The following is a 26,890-nucleotide window of genomic DNA, read 5'->3' as shown; positions in this document are numbered from 1 at the left end:
CCAAATACACCACATCAACCGCTTTACCCTCATCCACCTGTTTGGTCACCTTCTCAAAGAACTCAATAAGGTTTGTGAGGCACGACCTACCCTTCACAAAACCATGTTGACTATCCCTAATCAAATTATTCCTTTCGAGATGATTATAAATCCTATCTCTTATAATCCTTTCCAACACTTTACCCACAACCGAAGTAAGGCTCACTGGTCTATAATTACCAGGGTTGTCTCTACTCCCCTTCTTGAACAAGGGGACAACATTTGCTAGTCTCCAGTCTTCTGGCACTATTCCTGAAGACAATGACGACATAAAGATCAAAGCCAAAGGCTCTGCAATCTCCTCTCTAGCTTCCCAGAGAATCCTAGGATAAATCCCATCCGGCCCAGGGGACTTATCTATTTTCACACCTTGCAGAATTGCTAACACCTCCTCCTTCTGAACCTCAATCCTGTCTAGTCTAATAGACTGTATCTCAGTATTCTCCTCGACAACATTGTCTTTTTCCTGCGTGAATACTGACGAAAAATATTCATTTAGCACCTCTCCTATCTCTTCGGACTCCACGCACAACTTCCCACTACTGTCCTTGACCGGCCCCAATCTTACTCTAGTCATTCTTTTATTCCTGACATACCTATAGAAAGCTTTCGGGTTTTCCTTGATCCTACCTGCTAAAGACTTCTCATGTCCCCTCCTGGCTCCTCTTAGCTCTCTCTTTCAGTCCTTCCTGGCTAACTTGTAACTCTCAAGCGCCCTCACTGAGTCTTCACGCCTCATCTTTACATAAGCCTCCTTCTTCCTCTTGACAAGAAATTCAACTTCTTTAGTAAACCACGGTTCCCTCGCTCAACCGCTTCCTCCCTGCCTGACAGGTACATACTTATCAAGGACACGCAGTAGCTGTTCCTTGAACAAGCTCCACATTTCAATTGTGCCCAGCCCCTGCAGTTTCCTTCTCCATCCTACGCATCCTAAATCTTGCCTCATCGCCTCATAGTTGCCTTTCCCCCAGCTATAACTCTTGCCCTGCTTTATATACCGATCCCTTTCCATCGCTAAAGTAAACGTAACCGAATTGTGGTCACTATCACCAAAATGCTCACCTACCTCCAAATCTAACACCTGGCCTGATTCATTACCCAGTACCAAATCCAATGTGGCCTCGCCTCTTGTTGGCCTATCTACATACTGTGTCAGGAAACCCTCCTGCACACATTGGACAAAAACTGACCCATCTGAAGTACTCGAACTATAGTGTTTCCAGTCAATATTTGGAAAGTTGAAGTCCCCCATAACAACTACCCTGTTACTTTCACTCCTATCCAGAATCATCTTTGCAATCTTTTCCTCTACATCTCTGGAACTTTTCGGAGGCCTATAGAAAACTCCCAACAGGGTGACCTCTCCTTTCCTGTTTCTAACCTCAGCCCATACTACCTCAGTAGACGAGTTGTCATCAAACGTCCTTTCTGCCACCGTAATACTGTCCTTGACTAACAATGCCACACCTCCCCCTCTTTTACCACCTTCCCTGATCTTACTGAAACATCTAAACCCCGGAACCTGCAACAACGGTTCCTGTCCCTGCTCTATCCATGTCTCCGAAATAGCCACAACATCGAAGTCCCAGGTACCAACCCATGCTGCAAGTTCACCCACCTTATTCCGGATGCTCCTGGCATTGAAGTAGACACACTTCAAACCACCTTCCTGCCTGCCGGTACACTCCTGTGACCTTGAAACCTTATTTATGACCTCACTACTCTCAACCTCCTGGACACTGGAGCTACAATTCATGTTCCCATCCCCCTGTTGAATTAGTTTAAACCCTCCCGAAGAGCATTAGCAAATTTCCCCCGCAGGATATTGGTACCCCTCTGGTTCAGGTGTAGACCATCCTGTTTGTAGAGGTCCCACCTACCCCAGAATGAGCCCCAATTATCCAGGTATCTGAATCCCTCCCTCCTGCACCATCCCTGTAGCCACGTGTTCAACTGCTCTCTCTCCCTATTCCTCGCCTCGCTAGCACGTGGCATGGGTAACAAACCAGAGATAACAACTCTGTTTGTTCTTGCTGTAAGCTTCCACCCTAGCTCCTTGAATTTCTGCCTTACTTCCCCATCCCTTTTCCTACCTATGTCGTTGATGCCTATGTGGACCACGACTTGGGGCTGCTCCCCCTCCCCCTTCAGGATCCCGAAAACACGATCCGAGACATCACGGACCCTGGCACCTGGGAGGCAACACACCAACCGCGAGTCTCTCTCGTTCCCACAGAATCTCCTATCTGTCCCCCTAACTATGGAGTCCCCAATGACTAATGCTCTCCTCCTCTCCCCGCTTCCCTTCTGAGCAACAGGGACAGACTCTGTGCCAGAGACCTGTACCCCATGGCTTACCCCTGGTCAGTCATCCCCCCCAACAGTATCCAAAACGGTATACTTGTTTTTGAGGAGAATGGCCACAGGGGATCCCTGCACTGTCTGCCTGTTCCCTTTCCGTCCCCTGACTGTAACCCATCTACTTTTTTCCTGTACCTGAGGTGTGACTACCTCCCCGTAACTCCTCTCAATTACCCCCTCAGCCTCCCGAATGATCCGAAGTTCATCCAGCTCCAGCTCCAGTTCCCTAACACTGTTTCCGAGGAGCTGGAGTTGGGTGCACTTCCCGCAGATGAAGTCAGTGGGGACACTAGTGGTGACCCTTACCTCCCACATTCTACAGGAGGAGCATACAACTGCCCTAACATCCATTCCCACTGTTCTGAATCCCCAAACAGACAAATTAAAAAAAAATACTAGTAGCCTTACCAAATCAGCGCTCAGAACCTTTTTTTTTGGTTAGAGGAGGAGGATGGGTGGGAGACACTACCTCGGTAGTGTTTCGGGTAAAGCAACCGCCCAAATATATTACCTCACTTACTCCAAAAATGGAGTCACGTGAGGTAAGACTTTTATAACCGAAAAGCTCACCTTCCCAGGCTGCCCTCGCGCTTCCTCCCGGACTCCCGCCGCTGAAACAACTGAAAGCTTTCCTCTGGCAGTGTGTGCTCTTTTCTCCTGCAAGCCAAATTGCTCTAGTTAGCATTACCATACATTCTTTCATTGCATTCTGGGGCGTTCACTTGAGATGCTACAGTTGCCTCCTCTATTATAGCTGGTGTTGTGAGCTTTGCCTATGACTCTGTAAAGCTGTTGCGGTAGTCAAATTTTTAGTGTTCAGGAGGAATATGCACCCCAGGCTGCTCATATCTTAGTTAGGGTTATAACTAGGCTGAATACAAAGCAGTCGTTCCCCTTAGTCAAAGAGTCACTAACAAGGGGACATAATTTTAAAATAAAAGGCAAGAAGTTAAGAAGGATTTAAGGAAAAGTTTTTCTTTCATCCTGAGGGGTGGTGGTGGGGTCTGGAATGTACAAAGTGGGAGATTAGTTGAGGTAGAAAATCTCACAACTTTAAAAGGTACTTGGACGAACACTTGAAGTGGCAAGGTTCCTCATGGCAGCCTGGTATAAAAAGTAAAGTCACAAGGTATCAGGGGTGAGCTGCCAAGATGGATATGGAACAGACTTAGTCATAGAAGATAGAGAGTAGTGGTGAAAGGATGCTTTTCGGAATGGAGGGTTTTGACCAGTGGAGTTCCACAGGGATCAGTGCTGGGAGCCCTGCTATTCATGGTCTAGATAAATGATTTGGAGAAAAATGTGGATGGTTTAATTAGTAAGTTTGTGGCTGATTGGTGGAGGATACAGCAGGATATAGATCAGTTGGAGGCAGGGGCAGAGAAATGTCAGATGGAGTTTAATCTGGACAAATGTGAGGTGATGCATTTTGGAAGGTCAAGTACAGGTGGAAATTATACAGTGAATGACAGAACCCTTAGGTGTATTGATATGCAGAGGGATCTGGGTGTGCAGGTCCACAGATCACTGAAGGTGGCAGCGTAGGTGGTAAAAAAGGCCTATGGTATGCTTGCTTTCATTGGAAGGGACATTGAGTATAAGGATAGGCAAGTTATGCTGCAGCTTGATAGAGCTTTAGTTAGGCCACACTTGGAATATTACGTATACTTCTGTTCACCACACTACAGAAGAATATGGATGTTTTGGAGAGGGTACAGAAAAGGTTTACCAGGATGTTGAGGATTTTAACTATGAAGTTTGGATAGATTGGGATGGTTTTCACTGGAATGCTGGAGGTTGAGTGGTGATCTGATAGAAGTTTCTAAGATTGTGAATGGCATGGATAAGAGTGGAAAGTATGAGACTTTTTGCCAGGGTGGAGGGATCAGTTGCTACGGGACACAGGTGCGACAGGGGGAAGTTTAAAAGAGATGTGTGAGGGACATTTTCCACACAAGGTTGGTGAGTGCCTGGAATGCGCTAATAGAGGAGGTGGAAGCAGACGCAATAGTAGCATTCAAGAAGTACCTGGACATGAACAAGAAGGGAATAGAGAGATGCGGATCCTGTAAGTGAAGACAGTTTTAGTATGGAAGGGCAAAATGTGTCAGCACTGGCTTGGAGGGCCTTTGTTCTTTGTTCTTTAACCTTCAAGGCTAAAGATCTAGTATGGGAAAGTGGGACTAGTGTAGTTGTATATTTTTGGCAGTACAGACTAGATGGACTGTAGGGATTTTTCTGTACTGTAGGATTCTATGATTCTAAGGATAAAGCAAAGTCATTTCAATTAACCTTGCTGTATTTCAGTGACGACAGAAGAATAGGAGTGGGTAGCTGATGGGTCTTTTAAAGTATTATGTGTCTAATATACAAGAGAAATTGTATAGGATCTGTGATCTCTGGAATGCACATCTTGTACCATGGGGTAACTCCTGGATGTCTCTTACAATTTAGAGAAACAGATATGCAGGAAGTGTCGTCAGCTGCAGTAAGCATCCATACGGTTGAGAGCTTCATGGATAGCAAGTTTATAGCTGTGGTCACCCTGCAGATTAAGATTACGCAGGGAGAGAAAGAATGGGTGATTAAAAGCACGAAGTTTAAAAAAAAGGCAGATAGTACAGGACATCCCTGAGTGCATCTCACTCTTCAGCCAGAGTAGTTGGTTCTGAATACTGATTAAAGTGACAGTTCACCTGAGGAGTGTGCGCAGAATCAAGTCCATGACAGCTGTTCTGTTCTGAGGAAGGGTCACCGGACCCGAAACGTTAACTCTGATCTTTTTCTTCACAGATGCTGCCAGACCTGCTGAGCTTTTCCCAACAAGTTCTGTTTTTGTCTATGACAGCTGTACAGTGGAGGGGACACAAAGAAGACTGGAAGAGCAATAGTTATTGGAGATCCAATAGTGAGGGGAACAGACAGGCATTTTTATGGTCACAGACATAAATCCAGGATGGTGAGTTGTCTCTTGATACAAGGATCAAGGATGTCACTGCAGAGAACCCTGAGGGTGAATTCACAGCAGTCATAGAATCATAGAATCCGTACAGTGTGGAAAAAAGGCTATTTAGACTATTGAATCTGCACCGACCTTCTGAAGCCAGCTCAATATTCCAGTGTATAGAATCTTTAGGGGCAAAACATATTAGGGTATAACTGAAGAGGTAGTCTTGCAATATTGATCAATTAATGCAATAAGAAGGGATGATATCTGAGATGGCTCCTCACTTGAGGCCATGTGGGTAGAACTTAAACCCAAAGAAGGGGCAATCACATTGTAGGGGAGAATTGTAATAGGAAATTTTAATGTCCCTTGTATTAACTGGGATAGATAAATTGTGAAAGGTTGGAAGGACAAGAATTCTTAAAAGGTATCCAGGAAAGCTTTATAAGCAAGCATGTGGTTAATCCTACAAGGGATGGGGCAGGGTTGACTAATTTTAGGGAACAAAGCTGGGCAAGTGGTATAAGTGTCATGGAAGAGTATTTTGGTGATTGTGCCATAATTCACTAAGATTTAAAATAGTCACAGGAAATACAAAGATGGACCAGATTCTGGCCAATTTTAACGTGATAAGACAGGACCTGGCCAAAGTGGACTGGGAGCAGTAACTTGCAGGAAAAGTGGGAGTTCAGAGAAATGGGAGCCCTTCAAAAGAAAATAATGTAAATGCAGGGCTAATATGTTCCCATAAAGGTGAAGGGTGGGACCAATAACAACCAACAACCCTAGATTTCGAAAAATGTAAGGAATTGGATATGGAGTAAAGGGGAAACTTATAGTAGATACCAAGGGCTCAAAACACCAAAAGCTCTTGACGTGTAAAGGAAGTGTAAAGAAATGTGCAGAGCTGGAAGACATAGGTGAAGATTAAAATGAGTACTTTGTATGTGTATTCATGGCTGAGAAGGATTATGCAGGTGTAGAAATCAGGAAGGAGAACAGTGATATATTTGAACGAATAATAATTGAGAATGGGGAAGTATAAGCAATTTTAGCAGATTAAAAAATGGATAAGTTCCCAGGCCCAAATGAGATACATCTGAGGCTATTGAGGGAAGCAAGGGAGGAGATTACAGTGGCCTGGATATTAATTTTCAAATCCTCTCTGAACTCAGTAGTGGTGCCAGAGGATTGGAGGACATCTGGGGTACAGTTACTCAAGTGTGGTAGGGATGAACCAAGGAACTGTAGGCCTATGAGCCTGGTATTGGTGGTAGGGAAACTTTGGAAAGAAATGATTGACAGAATTGATCCCCACTTGGAGAGGCAAGGATTAACCAAGAATAGCATGGATTTGTAAGGAGAAGATATTGTCTTATAAGTTTGAGCTTTTTGAGGAGCTGACTAGATGTGTTAATGAGGGGTAGTGCAGGGCATGTAGTCTATATAGACTTGAAAAAGGCTTTGATAATGTCTCACATGTGAAATGGTAAAGAAGATAAGAGTCCATGGAATCCAGGGCACTTTGGTAGAATGGCCCCAAAATTGGCTTAGTGGCAGAGGCTGATGTTTGAAGATTGCTCCTATGACTGGAAACCTGTTCTCAGTGGTGTGGCATAGGATTCGGTGTTAGATCCCTTGCTGTTTGTAGTGTACATTAATAAACTAGACATGAATGTGGAAGGTTTGATTATAAGTTTGCAGATGTCATGAAGATTGGTAGGATGGTAAATAGTGAAGAAGAAAGCAATAGATTACAGGACAATCTAGATGGGTTGGTTAGGTGGGCAGAACAGTGCCAAACACATTTTAGTCCTGAAAAATATGAAAATTTTGAGAGGACCAACTAGACAAGGGAGTACATGATGAATAGTGGGACCAAAGGATCAGGAGGACATTGCATGCATATCTACAGATTCTTAAAGTCAGCAAGACATATGGATAAGATGGATCAGATGGAATATTAAATAGTTCCTTTATTTCAAGAGCAGGGAGATAATGAAAGAGCTACATGAGATGCATGTTCGACCACAGCTGAAGTACTGTGTGCAGGTCTGGTTGTTGCAATAGGTTGTGATTGCACTAGAGAAGGTTAGAGGAGATTCTCAAGGATATTGCCTTGTCTTGAGTATTTCAGCTTTGAAGAAAAGCTAGATAGGGTGGTGTTATTTTCTGTACAGCAGAGAAGACTGATTGGGGTCTACAAAATTGAGGAGTATAGATAGGGTAAATAGGAAGGGTTCAATAACCAGGGGGCATAGATTTAAGGTTAAGCGAAGGAGGTTTATAGAGATTTAACACTTTTTTTTTCCACCCAGCGAGTAGTGGCTACCGGGAACTTGCTGTCTGAAATAGTGGCAGAGCCAGGAACCATGCAATATTTAAGTATTTAGATGAACATTTGAAGCATCAAGGCATACATCAGCAATAACCTGTTCACTGATGCCTAGTTTGGATTCCTCCAGCATCACTCAGCTCCTGAACTCATTACAACCTTGGTTCCAACTTGCGCTAAAGAGCTGAATTCCAGAGGTGAGTTACTGCGCATGACAACAACCCTGGATTTGACTAAGTGTGACTCCCCTGGTCTGGACTCTCAGGTTGAGCCGAGGCTCCAGGTCTACAGCTGGAACCAGGTGCCTGAATGAGCGGAAGAGTCGGCAAGAGGGAGGGTTGGATGGGGAACAGGAGGTATGGAACCTGTGCACCCCCAAGCCTGTAGCTCCAGCTTGGAAGTGGTGGTCGCAGAGTGGCAGTGGTGGAGGCCTGTAACCGAGATCCCAGAGCCCATTACAGAGACTCTGATCGATGTCAAGACGTGACTGGAGGAGCAGCGGAGGAGGAAAAAGAAGAGTGAATGATGAACTCTACTGCAATAAAACCTTATATTATATTCAGTGTTTCAAGGTGGCACCAGAGTGTGGTGACACTTTGCATATAACATGAGAGAAAACACTTTTCACTGTATTTTTACATCAATCTAAACCTATCCTAGCCACAACCATCTTCAGCTGTTCTATCAATGACCTTCCCTCCATCATAAGGTTGGAACTGGGAATATTCACTGATGATAGCTCTGTATTCAGCATCATTCGCAACTCCTCAGATGCTCAAGCAGTCTATGTCCAAATGCAGCAAGACCTGGACACTATCCTGGCTTGAGCTGATAAGTGGCAAGTAACATTCGTGTTATACAAATGCCAGGTGATGGCCATCTCCAATGAGACACAATCTAACCACATTACCTTGACATTCAATGGTGTTACCCAATATCAAGTGACTAGAAACTGAATTGGACTTGCAAATAAATATAGTGCAGATCAGATGTCCTATTTTTCTGAACTAAAACCTGTTTGCCACTGTTCTGCCTACTCAACCAGCCCAACTGGATCGTCCTGTAATCTATGGCTTTCTTCTTCACTCTTTGCCATCTTACCAATTTTCATGACATCTGTAGTGAGTAACTCTCCTCCTGACTTCCGAAAGCCTGTATGTTATCTACAAAGTTAAAAGTCAGGAGTGTGATGGAATGCTCCCAAGTTACCTGGTTGAGTGTAGCTCCAACAATGCTCAAGAAGCTTGATACCATTTCAGGACAAAGCACTCTACTTCATTGGCACCACATCCATCCCATTACCACTCATGCTCAGTAGCAGCATTGGGAGCCAAATACAATGTGCACCACATAAATGCACCTAGGGTTTTTTAGACAGTACCTTCAAGTGTCTTCAGGAGAGTTTTCTTTAGCAGTCCAATCCAAATATGAAAAGATGTTGCTAGACCAAGTTCCTAGCAGAGGTGGGCCAAATTAAGGAAATATTTACAGGACGCAGATCATTGTTTCATAACATTTAGATTGGCTTTGGAAAAGTTCCAGGAACAATGCAGAGTGAGAATGATTAATTGAGGGAAAATCAATTTTAATGGGGTAAGAATAGATCTAGCCCAGGTATGTTAAAGTCAAAGATTAGCAAGCAAACTGTAACTAAACTATTTAATGTAGCTGTAATTGAAAGAAGAAATAGTTCAACTGCAGAGATAACAAGGTGTAGAGCTAGATGAACACAGCAGGCCAAGCAGCATCAGAGGAGCAGGAAGGCTGACGTTTCGGGCGTAAACCCTTCTTCAGAAAAACTATCTCTGAAGCAATTTTAACACCAACTATCTCTGAAACAATTTTAACCCCACTGCGAAGCCTCTTCTAAGGATGCCTTCTCTAGCATCTGCAGTTCCTACTATCTCTGAAATAGTTCAACTACAGTTGAGGCATATGCTCACAAAAGGGCAAGCGGAGGCAAACAAATCTTGAGCTCCGTGGATACTGAAAGTGATGGAAATTAAGGTGAAACAGAAAAAATATGTTCAAATCAGATAAGAGGTAGATATACAATTGAGAACTATGCTACGTATGTAAGTTTCAGAGGGGGAGTGAAGAAGCAAATTAGAAAGATTGAGAAAGTGTGAGAGGAATTCCCAGGCCCTGATGGCATGCATCCGCTAATCCTAGAAAAATTAGCTACAGATGCATTGATTCCAATTTTCCATAAATCCTCAGATTCTAGAGAAGTACTGGAGGATTAGAAAACTGCTAATGTGAGACCCCTATTAAAAAAGAGAGGGAAGCAAAAAACAGATAACTATAGGCTGATTAACCTAACATTTGTGGTTAGATAAGTGTTGGATTCAATTATGAAGAAATTAATAGCAGCACATTTGGAAAATCATAATCTAATCAAGCAGAGTCAGCTTGGCTTCATGAAAGGAAATTTGCGTCTGACTAATTTATTAGAGTTTTTCAAAGAAGTCTCAACCAGAGTAGATGGAGGGGAACCAGTAGATGTGTGTATTTGGGCTTCCAAAAGGCATTTGAGAGGGTACCTCATAAAAGCTTATGATAAGAGCCCATGGTCTTGGAGGTGGTATATTGGCATGGATAGAGAATTGGCTAATGGGCAGGCAACAGTGAGTGGGAATTAGGGGTTCTTTTCAGGTTGATAACAACCACAGAGATTGGTGCTGGGACCGCAACTGTTTATAATGTATATTGATGACTTGGAGAAGGAAGCAAATGCAGTATAGCCAAATTTGCAGATGACATTAAAAAAATACATAGAAGGGCAAGCTGTGAGGGACATGAAAACAGTTTGCAGAGAGATATTGAAATGTTTCTTAAAAGTTAAAGTAAAAGGTACAATAATGATATTCCACAATAATTCAACATCCTTCTAGATCTAGAAGAAGTGGTCGTAATTTGATGGAAAGCATTTTTTTAACTTGTTCACTGTTGCGAAGTTGGGTAGAGTACTTGTGGATTGGAAAACGGGACATTAGAATTTGGTGTTTGTAAAATGTTGGTATTTGTAAAATGCTATGGGGAAAGCAGTGTGTAGTCCCTTTGAAAAATGTGTTTTTTCTATGCTTAGGGATTCAGAAAGATATCTGTGGGTTTTCAGGGTGCAGAGCACCTGAATTATAACATTTGTAGCAAAAGACAATACTGTTAGCAGGCAAAGCAGAATTTTTACAAAGACAACAGTTTTTCGAATTTAGCCAATTAATTTAAACCAGGCCCTTAGATACCAAAAACCAATTAAATTTAAATCTGATAGTTTTGACAACATAGGACCAATCCTATTGTAAGAAATTGATATGTCATCATGAGTATAAAAGATGAGGGCATTTGGAAAATTGGGGGAGAGCCAACTGTCATCTGCAAAGAGAACAGCTCTCAGCTCTAAAAGAAAGAATCACAGGCTCTCACAGAATTCTCTAAGCCTTAGAGTAGGCTTCACCTAAATTAAAGGTACCTCCAGCACAAATAGTTAATGTTCCAGACAAAAGAATTCTACAGAGAAGGCATTCTTGATGGAAGAATTCATTGGAGAAGACGCAGAACATTCCGGAAAATGTAACCTGGCTGTAATTTTGAGAAACTAAATTCTAATTTTTTTTATATGAGTTGGATTTGCATTTATTGGCACAACATACCATTATAATCTTGTTTTATTCAGGAATAGTTAGTAGTTAGAAGGGGTTCATTTGGTTCGTTAATAGTTTAGTTAGTTTGTTCACCGTTAGAGTTAGAAAATAAGTTTTTACAGGTTGATAATGAGGAGAGTGTCAGGAGTTTACTTTATTTAACCACTCCTTTATAACAGACTGGGGGCTCTTTTAACAGATTGTAGGGTGCGGTTCGCCTCTCTGGGTGTTTTGATTTTATTTATCAGTGTGGGGTTGACCTCCTCTTTATAATATTCACAAAATATGCTAGTGCAAATGAAAATACTGTACATTGGGGAAGGATAAATTTTCTGCACTTCTTATAATAGCAACATTGATATCAGCAGACATGGAAAGTGACACAAGACATTCCACACCCGCAAAAATGCTGAATACAAATAGGGTCAAGAAAGGAGTGGCAAATCCTTTCTGTGAGTGAAAGCTTAAAGATGTCAGGTTTCGTGACTCCATTCCCACATCTGTCAGGGCATGAAAATGTACCCTTTGCTCTCCTCCTATGGAAAGATAGGATAAGAGATAGAGTGTAACCATTGGGAAACTGTGTGAAGATTTGTTGAGCTTGTGTTTGAGATGGAGAAGAAGGAGAAGCAAGATGGAATACAGATGAGTGTTGGTGTTGATGAATGCCAAGGGAATTGTGAAGTGAAGAAGGAGGGGTATGTATAGTATTGAGTATGTTAGGATGTTCAAAAATAATGGTGTGAAGAGAAGATAGGAAGACTTTGAGTGTGGTTAAAATGAGAAAGAGGTCCAGCTAATGATGCAAGTTATGGTGGAGCTAAGAAATTGAGACTGGCAAGGGAAGGCTGAGATGAAATTTTTGAGAAGTGATGAATTCGCTCTCACATGCAGTTCTTCCAAACATCAAATTTCTTCCTGATTCAAGCTAGATGTTCCGTGACACACTAGTGAGCACTGACCCTTCCAGCTATCTCTCATCAGGTCTAGTTCCTTTCTACTTTCAGGATGCTATTGCTGTTATTTAAAGGAGATATTCTTTTGGTCCACTAGGATCTTAGTTGAGGCCTCAGAAAAGCCAGAGTGATGACCAAAATATGTTTGACTTGTTGATTGAACAAAGCAAGCAGAAAATGAAATCTCCCTTTCATAGGACTGTTGTCATTTTAGGTAGATCATAGGAGTTGTGCTAAAATCATAGAATCCCTACGGTTTGGAAACAGGCCCTTCGGCCAACAAGTCCACACCGACCCTCAGAGCATCCCACCCAGACCCATCCCCCTATAACCCACCTAACCTACACATCCCTGAACACTACGGGCAATTTAGCATGGCCAATCCACCTAGCCTGCACATCTTTGGACTGTGGGAAGGAAAGTGGCATCCCACTCCCACTAATTATCAGCTGTAGGATCTCATACTTATGAATGCTATCATTTTTAGATAGAAATCCTTTTCGCTGACCATTTCACATTTCTCATTTTTATTTTTCAAAATTAAACCCAGTCTTGTCGTTCATTTTCAGCATGTTTTTTATTTTGATGAAGCATTTGAGGAGACTTGTACCAATTATGATGTGTACTTGAAGACTGCTTACCCCCTCATCCAACATGTTTTCAGTGGGTATGTCACTTTTATTTCATCATTGTTGCTATCATTTGCTTTCCTACATGTATAAATGGATTTAATTTGGTCTTGTGCTGTTCAACGCTATGAAGCTATGCTGGGCATAATGTATGAACAAGGTAAAGAATTTTTTGTGCTTGAATAATTACAGTACCTTTGTTAAAGTGCTCTGAAGATGTGAACACATAATTAGAACTCAAAAGAAGTGAACCTCTTTGTATTTCTCTGAAATTGTGAATTTGAGGCTGTTACTATTATTTAAAGTGTTAGAATTCATTATGTATCTTATGATTACCTTTCTAATGTATAGAAAGCAAAGTACACTGCATGTATATCAGTAGGAATGTGAAGTGCTAGATTGGAATGGTGATAGAGTTTGGAGAGTGTTTAAGGTATGGGAGTATTGGGAAACTTATAATGTGGGGTGGAGTGAGCAAAAAGAACTGGGATGTGGAATTTTGGGAAAGCTTTGGTCATTGGTTTTGGAGCACTCAGAGTGGTTCTGGAGGTTTGGAACTGTGGAATAGTGGGCTTAATTTTGCCATTTTCAGGCAAATGTGTTTTTTCAAGTGAGATTCATGGCAGCTGATCTGCTATGCCTGTATTGACTTTTCTCACAAAACCTTCCTTTCTTCATCTTATTAATTATGTAACTAACATTTGTCTTATGGAATGATATGGCAGAGGGGTGGAAATGATTGTTGCTCGCACCATGTTTAAACCCTGGCTCCATAGCACTTTAAACACTGCAAGCCAGGACTGCTGTTCATCAGTCATCACTGAGGACATGTGCAGAAGGGCAAGTTAGCCCCTTGGTTCGTGGACTTGGAAGTATTGGTGGGTTGGATGTGAGGGTCGTCCTTTTCCCTGCAGACCAGCAAGGAAGGCTGTGTCATCAAACCTACCCTGCTAGCCTTGTCACAGGTTGAGACCAGGTTGGTGCTGTGTTCTTAGTGAAAAGCAGTGCACAGCAGTGCAGGATGAAGGTTAATGATCTTCTGTTCTCCATAAAGGTCTCTGCTACCTCACACTCACAGGGCTGTCATTCACTCTAAATTCTGCTATAATACATGCCTTTCACCAAGACTGATGGACTACAATTCTCACTGAAGGATGCATCATGTCTGTTCGAGTCCTCTCGCTCATCTTGTCCTTCAAAACTGCAAAATCTTCCTGCCTTCTGTGCTGTCTACAAGATCATGGGACAGCTCACCCACATCGCTTGTTCCTGTATGACCTTGATCTCAGTAAAAACTGCTCCCGTTTGAATTTCAGGCATGACTGTTTGCTTAAAGAACATGCAGCATGTTTGCCACATAAGCACATGCTGTAAGTGTGACATTGAAATATCAGTGCTGCTTGGCGACATGTCCACCCTCTTGACTGTACGGTGCTGCCCACACTTCCTATTGCCTAACCTAGTCTATGCTGATGTAATTTCTTCTGCTTATGCATGTCTTCTGGTACCCTTAGGCAGAAAAGTATAGAGACGTTTCCATAGAGTCCAATAACCAGCCATTATGAAACTTGAAAAAGTCGTAAACATCGAGAATGAAAGTAACCAACTTTGAAGGACATATGTACTCATGAAATGGGCAAACATATGGTTGATGAGACTTAATATAGAGAAGTGTGAAGTCTAGCATTTTGGAATGAATGAAGGGAGGTAATGTGAGCAAAATGGTTCAATTTACAGGAAGATCTAAGAATCTGCAAGTTTGTGTCCAGAAATCTTTGAAGGTGGCAGTACAAATTAGCTGGAGTATTGCGCTCAATGCTAGGCATCACACTTTTAGAAATAATGTTTTAGTGAAGGTCAGCAGAGATTTATTAGAATGAAAGCAGGGATGATAGACTTTAGTTATGTTGTGAAATTATGGAACATAGACAAAAGGAGTTGAAATAGGACAAACAACCTTGCACCATGAAACCTTTTGTCATTTAATCATTCTTGCCCTCTGTCTTCCCTTTTCTTCTCTCTCTCCACCCCATCTTTGAAACAGTGTAAATCATTTCTTTCAATTTGATACTATTCTTAATTTTCTTAGTTATCCGGTTGATACACTCTTTTAGCAATCTTTCTTCTTCCATGGGACATTTTCTTGTTGAGAGTTATGAAATATGTTCTTAAATGTCTGTCATTGCATCTCCACTCTCATCCTTTTTGGCTGGTTTTTCCAGCCCACTTAAGCTAACCCTGTCTTCATTGTCTTGTAATTGCCTTTATTTAACTTTATCTCTTAGTATACGTCTTTAACCTCTGAGTAGGCACTCAGATTTCTCATTATCAAACTGAAGGGGAATTCTATTGTTATGATCTCTTTTGCATAAAGGATCTTGTGAGGTCCTTCAATTATCCTACTTCACTATACATTACAAGTGTGCAAGCATAAGTAAACAGCAACAAAGGGGAAAAAATGGTAAAAACGCAAAACTAACAATGATTTACTTAAATACACATAGTAGTTAGAAGAAAAGAAATTAATTAATGGCACAAATAGAAGTTATTGAGTATGAATTATAATTATTATGGAGATATGGTTACAATAGTATAAATGTTTTGAATTAAATAGTCAGGAGAATGTCACTTCTCAGAAGGAAAGAGGGGGTGTTGGTGTAGCATTGTTGGTACAGGATGGAATAAGTAAGATAGCAAGAAGTGATCTTTGATCGGATGATATCGAATCCATAAGGGCGGAGATGAGAAATAACAAGGGAAAGAAGGCACTGGTGGGAATAGTCTATAGAACCCCTCATAATAGCTGTTCTGTAGGACTGAGAATAAATCATGACATAATGAGGGAATATTAAAAAAAGCGTTATACTAATCATGGGTGACTTTAATCTCTATGTACGTTGGAGAAATCAAATTGGCAAAGGTAGCCACGAGGAAGAATTCATAGAATGTATTCAGGACATATGCTAGAACAATATGTTGTGATCCAACCAGGGATTAGGCCATTTTGGATCTGGTAATGTGTAGGGAAGCAGGTTCAGTAAGTGAGTGAGCGATCCCGTAGGGAACATTGATCATAATGTGGTACAATTTAGAATTTGGTTTGAGAGTGACAAACTTGGGTCAGAAACAAATGTGCTAAATGTAAATAAGGGTAATTAGGTGGGGATGAGGGCTGAGCTGGCTGGAGTGGACTCGGAAAGAAGCTTATCAGAAAACACCGTTGAGAAATAATGGCAGGCATTAAAGAAAATAATTCATGACTCACAATAAAAATATATCCCAGTGAGAAGAGATTCAAGGGCCATAATCCATATAGTTAACTATGTTAACTATGAGGAGTTGAATAAATGCTTTGTATCAATCTTCATAGTAGAGGACATTAAAAGCCTTCCAAAAGTACTAAATAATCAAGGAGCTAAGGGGAGAGGAAATAAATACAATAACAATCACTTGAGAAATAATACGAGGGAAACTAATGAGGCTAAAGGCCGATAAATTCCCTGTACCTTATGGGTTGCAACTTAGGTTTTAAAGAAAGTGTCTGCAGATGGTTGCACTTGGAAGGTTATTATCAGTGCGTCCATCTTCAGCTGCCTCATCAATGACCTTCCCTTTACCATAAGTGGTGATGTACAGTCATCAACAATGTTCAGCACCATTCACAACTCCTCAAATGCCTGAGCAGGCCATATCCAAATGTAGCAACATTCATACCACACAATTGCCAGGCAATGACCATTTCCAACAAGAGAGTATCTAATCATCGTACCTTGACATTCTTTGGCATTACCGTTACTGAATCTCCCATTACAATTGACCAGAACCAGAATTGGACTAGCCATATAAATACTGTGGCTACAGGAACAGGTCACAGCTTGGTAACTCGTCTCTTGACTCCCCAAAGCCTGTCCACAAGGCACAATTTGGGAGTGTGATGAAAATCTCCCCTCTTGCTTAGTGAGTGTAGCTGTAATGACGTTCAAGAAGCTTGACACCACCCAGTACAAAGCAGCCAATATGATTGACATCATATCCACAAACATCCACTCCCTCCACACTGATGCTTAGCAGCATCAGTCTGTACCATCTACAAGATGAACTGCAGCAATCCACCAAGTTTCCTTAGACTGCATTTTCCAAGCCCACAATCTAGGAAGACAATGGCAGCATACAGGTGGGAACACCACCATCTGTAAGTTCCCCTCCAAGCTGTTCACCGTCCCCTAGAGGGCATATTTTTAAGGTGAGAGGAGAAAGTTTTAAAAGGACATTAAGGGCAAATTTTTTACACAGCGAGTGGTTCATGTGTGGAATGAATTGCAGAAAAAGTGGTGGATGCAAGTACATTTACAACATTTAAAAGATATTTGGATAAGTACACGAATAGGAAATGTTTGGAGGGATATGGCACAGATGCTGGTAAGTGGGACTAGTTTAGTTTGGGAATATGGTTGGCATGGACTGGTTGGACTGAAGGGTCTGGTTCCATCCTGTAGGACTCTATGACTCTAAGTAGGACAGTTCCTTGATAATTGGACAATATTTTAGGACCAAGATGATGGAAAATATCTTGGCTCAAAGAGTTGTATATTTTTGGAATTCTCTACCTCAGAATGCTGTGGATGCTCCATGTATGAGTATATTTAAGGCTGAGATAGATAGATATTTGGTGTATCAGTTGTTGAGAGATCTGGGGAGTGGGCATAAAGTGGAGTTACAGCCTGAGACCATATGGTCAACTCGACTTGTTATCTCTTGTGTCCTTGTTATGGACCTTAGCCTTCAACAGCACTGATGAGGAATCCTATTGTTAGTTATGCATGATTTATCAAACCAGTGCTAAGCGTGAGGTTGAAGTGAGCACATTAGGTGTGCCTCTGTGGGATGGGAGTGTGCAGTTCATACTTGGTAAACAAAAACACAACCTGTGTGAATTTATGTTTTCTCTTTTTTTTCTTTATTTTTACTAATTTTATCTCCTTTAGTGGTATGGCAACATGTTTTGCTTACGGACAGACGGGAGCTGGAAAAACTTATACTATGATTGGAACTGATCAAAATCCAGGGCTTTATGCGCTTGCTGCTGAGGACATCTTCATGCACTTGCAGACATCTGAGCAAGACAGAGCTCTTTTCATCTGGATAAGCTTCTATGAGATATATTGTGGCCAACTATATGACTTGCTCAATATGCGAAAAAGGTATGATCATGTAACTATATTTGAAGGCACTATTGAATTATTTATATATTGTAATGTTAGTTAGGATTCAATAGTGGTATAACTATCATTTTAGAAAAAATGGCTGTTGGCATTTTTGATATTATGTTGTACAAAATCATATTTTAGAAAGTCACACAGTGACTTTTTTTTATTCTTTCATGGGGTTTGAGTATTGCTAGCAAGGCCAGCATTTAATATATATATTGTTTAGCTGAAAATTGGGAGGAATTCTGTTGAAATGTATGGATGAAAATAAATTGGATGTGCAGCAAGGTTTTTATTAACAAGCACCTATGGGACGAGAGGGTAGCAGTTGATCAAATATTCTGGTTGATCATGAGATCCACATAATCAATGTAAAAGCACGTACTAAGTAATAGAAACCTTACAGAGGATATACACATCACTGTTATACTTTATTTACACCGTAAATCACTTAAATAGTAATGCAACTTTGCCTTAAATAAAACTTATTGGCAGCGAGCCTTCTGACTTGCACCCTCAACTAACTATTTGGACAACGCGGAGATTGCAATAATACATTAAACTTCCAGTATTTCAGGTATAAAATTTTTGCCGGTTTATCTAGAGTGCAAGTTCATAAGGTGACAGTTAAAACAAAATTTCCTATACTACAAATAATGCAGAAGCCTATACGAAAGTACAAGAAATTACAAACAGATTGTGCAAGGTGAGTGGATAAATGGCAGATGAAATTTGGTGTAGTGAAATATTACGTGATAATAGGAGACCTCTGAATGATTGGTTGAATGATCTCTTTTTGGTGAGCTTCCATGTGTGATAGCTTTGACTTAAAAAAAGCTTAATTATCTTTGCTAATTTGCTTGTGTAAGAACAGTTTTGCACTGGATGTTTTTGGACTTCATGGGGCTCCTGTTTGTTTCACATTGTATCAGCATTCACACTTATAATCTCACCAGCGCTAGTCAAAACTTCTTTTGTACAGACATAAGTGTGTACTAATTTGTCCAATGGATGACTTAGCAAATGTTTCAGAAAGAAGATTTTCACTTTGCACTGTGTGCTGTAGAACTGTGATATATTATAAAGTAACTGAAGTACTATTCTGCAGAAACATTTGGTGGATATTCTTTGTTTAGGAAGTAAGCAACCATGTAATTGTATTTATTCATTTACGACTTTTACATATTCTCATTTCTAGACTATTTGCCAGGGAAGATGGCAACCATACAGTACAAATTGTGGGATTGCGTGAAATTCAAGTGGATGCAGTGCAATCTTTGTTAGAGGTAATTAAATATGAAAACATTAAGTATTTTAATATAACAGTATAGTTTCCATAAACATGAGCAACAGGTTTATTTTGACTTAATGAGCATTGATCAAGAGTGACTTGTATTTTATATGTCACCTTTATTGTGCAACTTCAGGATGTCCCATTGGACTTCATAACTGAAGAAGTACTTGTGAAATGTTGCAATGTAGGAAAGTGAGTCGAAAGTTGTTTTGGAAAACTGGTCAAATCAGGTGGTATGGAAGAGACTGCGTTGTTAAAATATCAAATTCTTAGACTTATAACAGCACTGAGTGCACCCATTCAGCCCATGCTGAGTTCTTGCTAAAGCAATCCCATTCCCAATCCTTTCATAGTTGCTCTGCAAAATATTTCATTTCATGTATTTATCTGATGCCCTTGTGACAATCATGATTGAATTTAGATCTATCATCCTTTGAGGTATGCATTTCAGATCATGACCACTCGCTTGGGAGGAAAGCTTTTCATCATTGCCAATCACCTTTAAATTCTGTCCTCTGGCTCTAAACTCTTTCACCAATGAGAACAGTTTTTATTCACTCGTGGGATGTGGGCATTGTTGGCTGGACCATTGTCTGTTCCTAGTTGCCCTTGAGAAGGTCGTATGAGTTGCCTTCTTGAACCACTGTAGTCCATGTGCTGAAGGATGACCCGCAGTGCCCATTGGGAAGGCGTTCCAGGATTTTGACTCTGTTCTATTTGGAGGTCTCATGATTTTGAACACTTCTTATTAAATCTTATCACTACCTTATCAAATAACATTCTCTACTCTAATAAGAACAACCCCTGCTCCTCCAATCCATGCATACAATAGGAGTTCCTAATCCCTGGGACTATTCTAATGGACCAGTAATCCAAAACCCAGGCAAATGTTCTGGGGACATGGGTTTGACTCACGTCGTGAGAGATGATGAAATTTGAATTCAATAAAAATCTAGAATTAAAAAGTTTACCTAATATTGACCATGTAACCACTATTGATTGTTGTTAAAACCTGTCAGGCTCAGTAATGTTCTCCAGGGGAGGAAATTTACTGTCCATATCTCATCTTGTGTACATGTGACTCTGTACATGTGACTCCAGATCCCTGGCAACGTGGTTGGATCTTAACTGCCTGAAGGGAAATTAGAGATGGGCAATAAATGTCACAGCCAGCAACGCCCACAACCCATGAATGAGCCTTTTTGAAAAAAAGGCTCTTCCACAGCTACTCTAAAGCCTCCACATCATTCCTAAATAGCAATGTCAGAATTGGATGCAATTAACTTATTGCAGACAACCTAGAACATTGCCATCTTGGCTGTTTCTGGGAGTCTGATATCATTTTGTGTCCCTCAGTCATGTGGATCTTTTGCCCCTTAAATGGTAGCAATACCACTTCCAAGTAACACCAGGTGGCTGCTGCTGGGATAACATGTTGTGTGGAGATCATGGACATTACTCAGGATCCAAGGTAAGGGGTGAGGTTGGGTTGGTAAAGCAATGGGCCAGAGCAGCCGACAGGGAGCTATCTGGAGCTGAATGTAGACCGGATTTTCCTCGAAGAACATTAATGAACCAGATAGTTTTGACAATAATTGACCAGGGTTTCATGGTTACCGTTAGGCAAGATTTTCTTTAAAATTCCAGATTTGGATTCAATGCAACCGTCTGCCATAGTGGGATTTGAACCCATTTTCTTAGACCATTAGCCTGTGTGTATGGATTATTAGTTCAGTACCCCATTTTCATGTAATTTCTTCCTTTTTATTGGTGGCATGCACCATTTTTACTTGAGGGTACATTAATGCAACTATGAGGATATCATACAGCAAGTGGAAGATATACAGGAGCATCTCAGATTCTTTCATGTAACACTGGAAATATTCAGTCAATCGGGCAGCATCTATGAATGGAGAAGTAGGGTTAATGGGATGAATTTTCAGCTGCCAATGGGGGCAAAACAATGTTCAATGGGGATGAAATTGTCTGTGTGCTTATTTTCTGATGCCGTTTCCAGTGGCAATGATTTTCACTGAGGTGATGAGGGTGTGTGACCCCACCGCTCCAAGCAACCAATCATCCACTGCAATTAAAGTTATTCATGAGCCCATATAGAGCCTGTTGTGGGGGATTTTGTGGATTCGAAGGGTGTTTGCACATGCAGAGGCAGACAAGGTGCAAGGAGGTGTAGTACAATTAGAAGCCAATTATAGCCACCCCAGGGAAGTCAGTGAACCCCCATGAAATAATGAACAACACAGAGGGGAACTTGGCCATTGGGAATTGGGTGCTATTGGGTTATTGCAAATTTCAGGGAGCGTGGTCAAGATGTGCTCTGGCTCTTCAAGGGTTTCTCACCCTTCTAGCGTTTCTAGCACTTTCAGCATAGCGTCTACCAGCCTATTTTGCCAATAATGAAAGGAGGTTTATATGTCAGACCTTACGGTCAATATTTACATTGTGCTGTGAAAGACAAATTTTATTTTTCATTATTCATTCATGGAATGATGGCGTTGCTGGCTAGGCAGCATGTATTGCCCATCCCTAATTGCCTAGAGGGCAGTTAAGAGTCAACCACATTGTTGTGGGTCAGACCAGGTAAGGATGGCAGTTTCCTTCCCTAAAGGACATTAGTGAACCAGACGGGTTTTTCCAACAATCAACAATGGATTCATGGTCATCACTAGACTCTTAATTCCAGATATTTATTGAGTTCAAATTCCACCATTTGCCATGGCGGGATTTGAACCCAGGTCCCCAGAACATTAACTGGGTCACTGCTTTAACAATCCAGTGATAATACCACTAGGCCGTTGCCTCCCCCGACTTTACTAGTGGCGAAGTCTCCACTGATCCAACTTCTGCTTTCGCCAACTAATATTTGTGACCCCTGAGGAGATGGATGTGGCCAAGAGACTAGCCTTGTGTCTGAGATGTACATGATAAATATTCTCTTATTGGAGGTGCAAATGAGGGCAATGGGTTGCTGCATGGATGTCACTGAGTAATGTGTCTCCGTGACCTTCTTTGCAGTACACTGTGAAATGTCTTCACTGCCTCTAGTTCCAGTTTGGAATCAGTCAGATCACTCATCACCGCAGTCACCTTTATCTCCATGAATAATGACCCTCGCACTGACACACTGTCCCTCCATGAGGTTCTCTGTTCTCTGAATAGTCTGGGTGGACGTGTTCTGTTTTTGCGAGTTATTCCTCTCTCTCTTTCAACAGTTTGTCTTGCTGTGTGTAGCCTCCGTTCATTCTCCAAATCAAGGGGATTGCCAAAACTGCAACCATGGTTGAGAAGAATTGGTTGGCCCGGAACTCTGAAGTCGGCAAATAATTCTTGAACATGTGCCACAATACTTACTGCAAATTTTTGCAACTTTAAACAATAATAGAGTACCAAACACTTACATAATTGATACAACAAGCATATTACATCAACCACATCTGACCTGCAAATAATTAATTATCCTTTCTAAGCAGCATTGGTATAGCATCCATTTTTGCTGTTGAGTACTTATTCAGCTGTGCTTGGTTAGGAGAGGGTGTCAGCTGGAATATTAAGCTCATAATATTAAGAATGGCACTGGTGGTATCAAGTTGGCTTTCTGTGCTGATTGATGACAGGATTACCTGTTCTAAATACTCCCAGTGAGCATTCACAGCACATGTGCCAAGAACCTCACGAATATGACATCTGGCTCGACTTGACCTGAATGTCTGCGCATGTGCTGCGGACATCATTTGACAGGTCTATAGTTACTCAAGATTTCACAAAAACAAAAACTCCATAAAATGTAAACAAATTATAATTTCACATTCAAAATCTGTAACCAATAGGGGAAAAAAACCAATCTGTGAAGGGGACAGTGGTTCAGCGGTTAGTACTGCCACAGACCTGGGCTGAATTCCACCCTCAGGTGGTTTATGTGGAGTTGGCACCTTCTCCCTATGTCTGCATCTGTTTCCTCTGGGTACTCCAGTTTCCTCCCACAGTCTAAAGCTGTAAGGCTCGGTGGATTAACCATGCTAAATTGACTGGAGTGTGAAGGGATATGCAGGCTAGATGGGTTAGTCATGGGAAATGCAAGGTTACAGGGATGGGATAGGGGGTTGGGTCTGGGTGGGATGCTGTTCAGAGGGTCAGTGTGGACTCGATGAGCCAAATGGTTTGCTTCCACACTGTAGGAATTCTACGATTCTATTCTATGATTCTCGTAAACTAAATACTTTAACATAACTAACAACCAAAACCTCCGTAAATTACTTCTGTGTGTATTTTGATCTGAAGTTTTACAACATGTGTAAATTCTTTGATTTCTTCAGTTTGCTTTGATCTCCTTTCAGGTGATTTCTTGGGGCAGTAAAGCACGGAGTACTGGTGCTTCCGGGATAAATGCAGATTCCTCACGTTCACATGCTATTATTCAAATCCAGCTTAAAAACCTAAACAATACAATTGTTGGAAGGTAAAATGTTCTTATTTGCATTTCAAATAAGTTAACAATCTGAAGAGCTGGATCCACTAGACATTGCAATGATACAGTATGCTATCAGAAGACCATAATAATGAAAAAATACAATCTCTTGCTATTGGTTTAGTACTACTGGGATAGACTTGTACTCGGAGGTTTAGACTTCTTCAAGTCCTACATTTGTAAAATTGAATTCAATTGAACTAATAATTTGTGGTCTAGCGTTATTAATTTTTAAAAAAAAATTGACTTGAAAATTATAAGATTGGGTTTTCAGACAATCAGTAAACCTGGATGCCCTTTAGGAAAAGGAACTTGCTACTGCAATCCATGGCTACATGAAACTGCAGTTACACTTACTGTGTTTCATTCTTAATACCATCGGAGGTGGCCTATTAAGTACCTGGTTGTTAGGGTAATAGGAGAAGGGCATTGATTGAGCACCACATCAATAAAAAGCATTTTTAAAAAATCAAGAAAATATTGGTCTTCACTGCAAACCAAGAGTCTTTATCTATTCATGTTCACACTAAATATAACTTTCGACTAATACTGATTCTCTGCCCAGGATTTCTTTCATTGACCTAGCTGGGAGTGAGAGAGCTGCTGATGCCAGGGATTCCGACAAACAAACTAAAATAGAAGGAGCTGAAATAAATCAGAGTCTCTTGGCTGTAAGTTGTTTATACAGGTGGATGTTACTATAGAATGCAGTTATTTCATATTTAAAAGAGTACAATTAACCAGGAGATGGATTGTATTAATGCTGAACTGTACAATAATGTAATGAAGAAAACTATCTTAACTACTGAAAAGAAACCACAGAGAAACAACTGGTTTTTGCCTTAGTGTGAGATCTTTCTGCTTTTTAGCTGTCCATTTTATTGCTCCCTACCAAATGCCCATTTTTGGGCAGCTCACAATTGCTGAAACTAGAGGTCTCCCATCAACTCCAAAGTAGGTTGTGGAGTAGGGTCCTATTGAGGGTGAGAATGTAAAGGATATCTGGGCAGCAGAGATTGGAAATTGTGAATTAAATTGTATTGAAGCTTTGAGGAGGGTCTTACCAACTAGTCCGAAAAGACAATTATCTGTGCTGTCTCTTTATGGAAGGCTAGCTGAACGACAAACCAGTCATGCAATGGTGAGGCCACTGGCAGGCCTTGCTGTGAAATCAAGACCCTGAAGCAGAATAGCCAAGGTCTTTTTCTCATGGTAGGGCAGAGCAAAGCTAGAGGGCGTAAGTTTAAGGTGAGTGGAGAAAGATGTAAAAGAGACATAAGGGGCAACTTTTTCATGCAGAGGATGGTGCGTACATGGAATGAGCTGCCAGAGGAAGTGGTGGAGGCTGGTACAATTACAGCACGTAAAAAGCATCTTGATGGGTACTTGAATAGGAGGGCTTTACAGGGACATGGGCCAAATGCTGGCACATGGGTCTAGATTAATTTAGGATATATGGTCAGCATGGACAATTTGAATCGAAGGGTCTGTTTCCATGCTGTACAACTTATTATTCAAGATGCGGAGGAGAAGAGTGCTTCAGCTCGAGATCGTTCACTCCATCTGTTTGGTTTTTTTCCCTTTTATTCTTCTCCTTTGTGTTTGTACTCTTTTCTTTTTTATTTCTTCTTGGCCTCGGACTCCCTGCCTCAGCACGGCCCTGGACTCCTGCCTTTAACACATGCCCGGCCTGATGGTCTGTCAGGCCGTTGTGGCATCAGTATGGACTTCCAGTCTTGAGGTCATTCCAGAGTAGTCTCCTCGCCTCAAGAACCTTGAGGTGAAGTCCAGCACAGTCTGAGGCCATGGCCTGGCACACACTGGAGGCTCGGTGCCAGTGTGGGATGGGTTGGAAGGACCATTGTTTTGAACTTCTAACTCCTCTTTTCTAAATTTATTCCCACAATCTGCAAGCTGGACTTTTTATTTCTTTATTTTCTACTTTTATATTTTCCTATGAACTTGTACTGAAGAATCTGTACCTAGATACCTTTGTACCTAAGATGGCACTGTAAGTGGCGACTTGTAAACTTTTCAGTATATTCATCTGAGTAGATGTGACAACAGAGCTAATTCAATTCAATTCTATGACTCTATGACCCTAAGTCTCACATGCTGAGAGGTGCTGACTAATCAGAGGCTGGCAGGTTTTGCGCTCAGCAGTGCCACAAGGCAGTCTGTGGTTCCTGCAGGAAGGATACAAACCAAAGTAATAATGATGGCGGGAGGTTTGGGGGGATTCCAGGGAGCCATTCTCTCTCTCTCCCACCCCTCGCCCTCTCTCTTTCTCTCTCTATTATTTTATTTATATATATAACATAAACACACATACACATTAAGACATGAGATTTGTCAAACTTATGTCCTGACTAAAAGAAGATAACTGTCATTCCGCAGTGGAAATGATGGGGCAAGGTGAAATGTAGTTTTATACATAATTTATATTGACAAACTATGAAACTCTTTCACTTGCAAGAAAGATGATCAGAACATGGAACAAATGTGATATTTTACTTGTATCAAAGTTCTCCATATTTTGCAATAAGATGTTTGTTTCCCTTTCTTTAGCTAAAAGAGTGTATTCGAGCTTTGGACCAGGAGCATCCTCATACACCCTTTAGGCAAAGCAAGCTTACACTGGTAAATTATTTGTTTCTTTATAGAATTTATACAGCTATTTTTCCTCTTTAAACTTAGCATTTCACACCAATTAGCATTTTTAAAAAGAGCCAAAACTGTCACCAATGACTCAATCCCAATTTTTGGAAGCCTTTCACAACATATTTATATCTGCAGATGCTTTCATAATCTTGGCTATCAGTTTGACAGCTTGAGATAAAGAATTCCTGGAGATATCTTTTGAAGACTATTTTGAGGCAGTAGGTGTAGCAGCAAACAACAGATTTAGGAGTGGAACTTTGTGTTTGAAATTCACATCAAGAATTCAAGTGCAGAAACCAGTGCTTTAAGCATCATTAATGATAAGTACGGT

At 41.1% G+C, this 26,890-nt stretch overlaps 1 protein-coding gene across 1 annotated transcript in view; it reads left to right on the top strand.

The window, feature by feature from the left end:
- The window catches only part of LOC109932026 (kinesin-like protein KIF24), a 101,672-nt gene that overhangs the window by 42,994 nt on the left and 31,788 nt on the right, over positions 1–26,890 (top strand). Inside the window, exons 4-9 of the mRNA XM_048600391.1 lie at positions 12,855–12,952; positions 17,900–18,115; positions 19,320–19,407; positions 23,768–23,889; positions 24,464–24,569; positions 26,467–26,538. Coding sequence (XP_048456348.1) covers positions 12,855–12,952; positions 17,900–18,115; positions 19,320–19,407; positions 23,768–23,889; positions 24,464–24,569; positions 26,467–26,538 — 702 coding nt within the window. The remainder of the gene's footprint in view (positions 1–12,854; positions 12,953–17,899; positions 18,116–19,319; positions 19,408–23,767; positions 23,890–24,463; positions 24,570–26,466; positions 26,539–26,890) is intronic.

The sequence above is a fragment of the Rhincodon typus genome, chromosome 1, assembly GCF_021869965.1.
Source record: "Rhincodon typus isolate 14 chromosome 1, sRhiTyp1.1, whole genome shotgun sequence".
In the NCBI taxonomy this organism is placed as follows: domain Eukaryota; kingdom Metazoa; phylum Chordata; class Chondrichthyes; order Orectolobiformes; family Rhincodontidae; genus Rhincodon; species Rhincodon typus.
The sequence above is the reverse complement of the archived record's forward strand: the minus strand, read 5'-3'. Positions and strand labels throughout refer to the sequence as shown.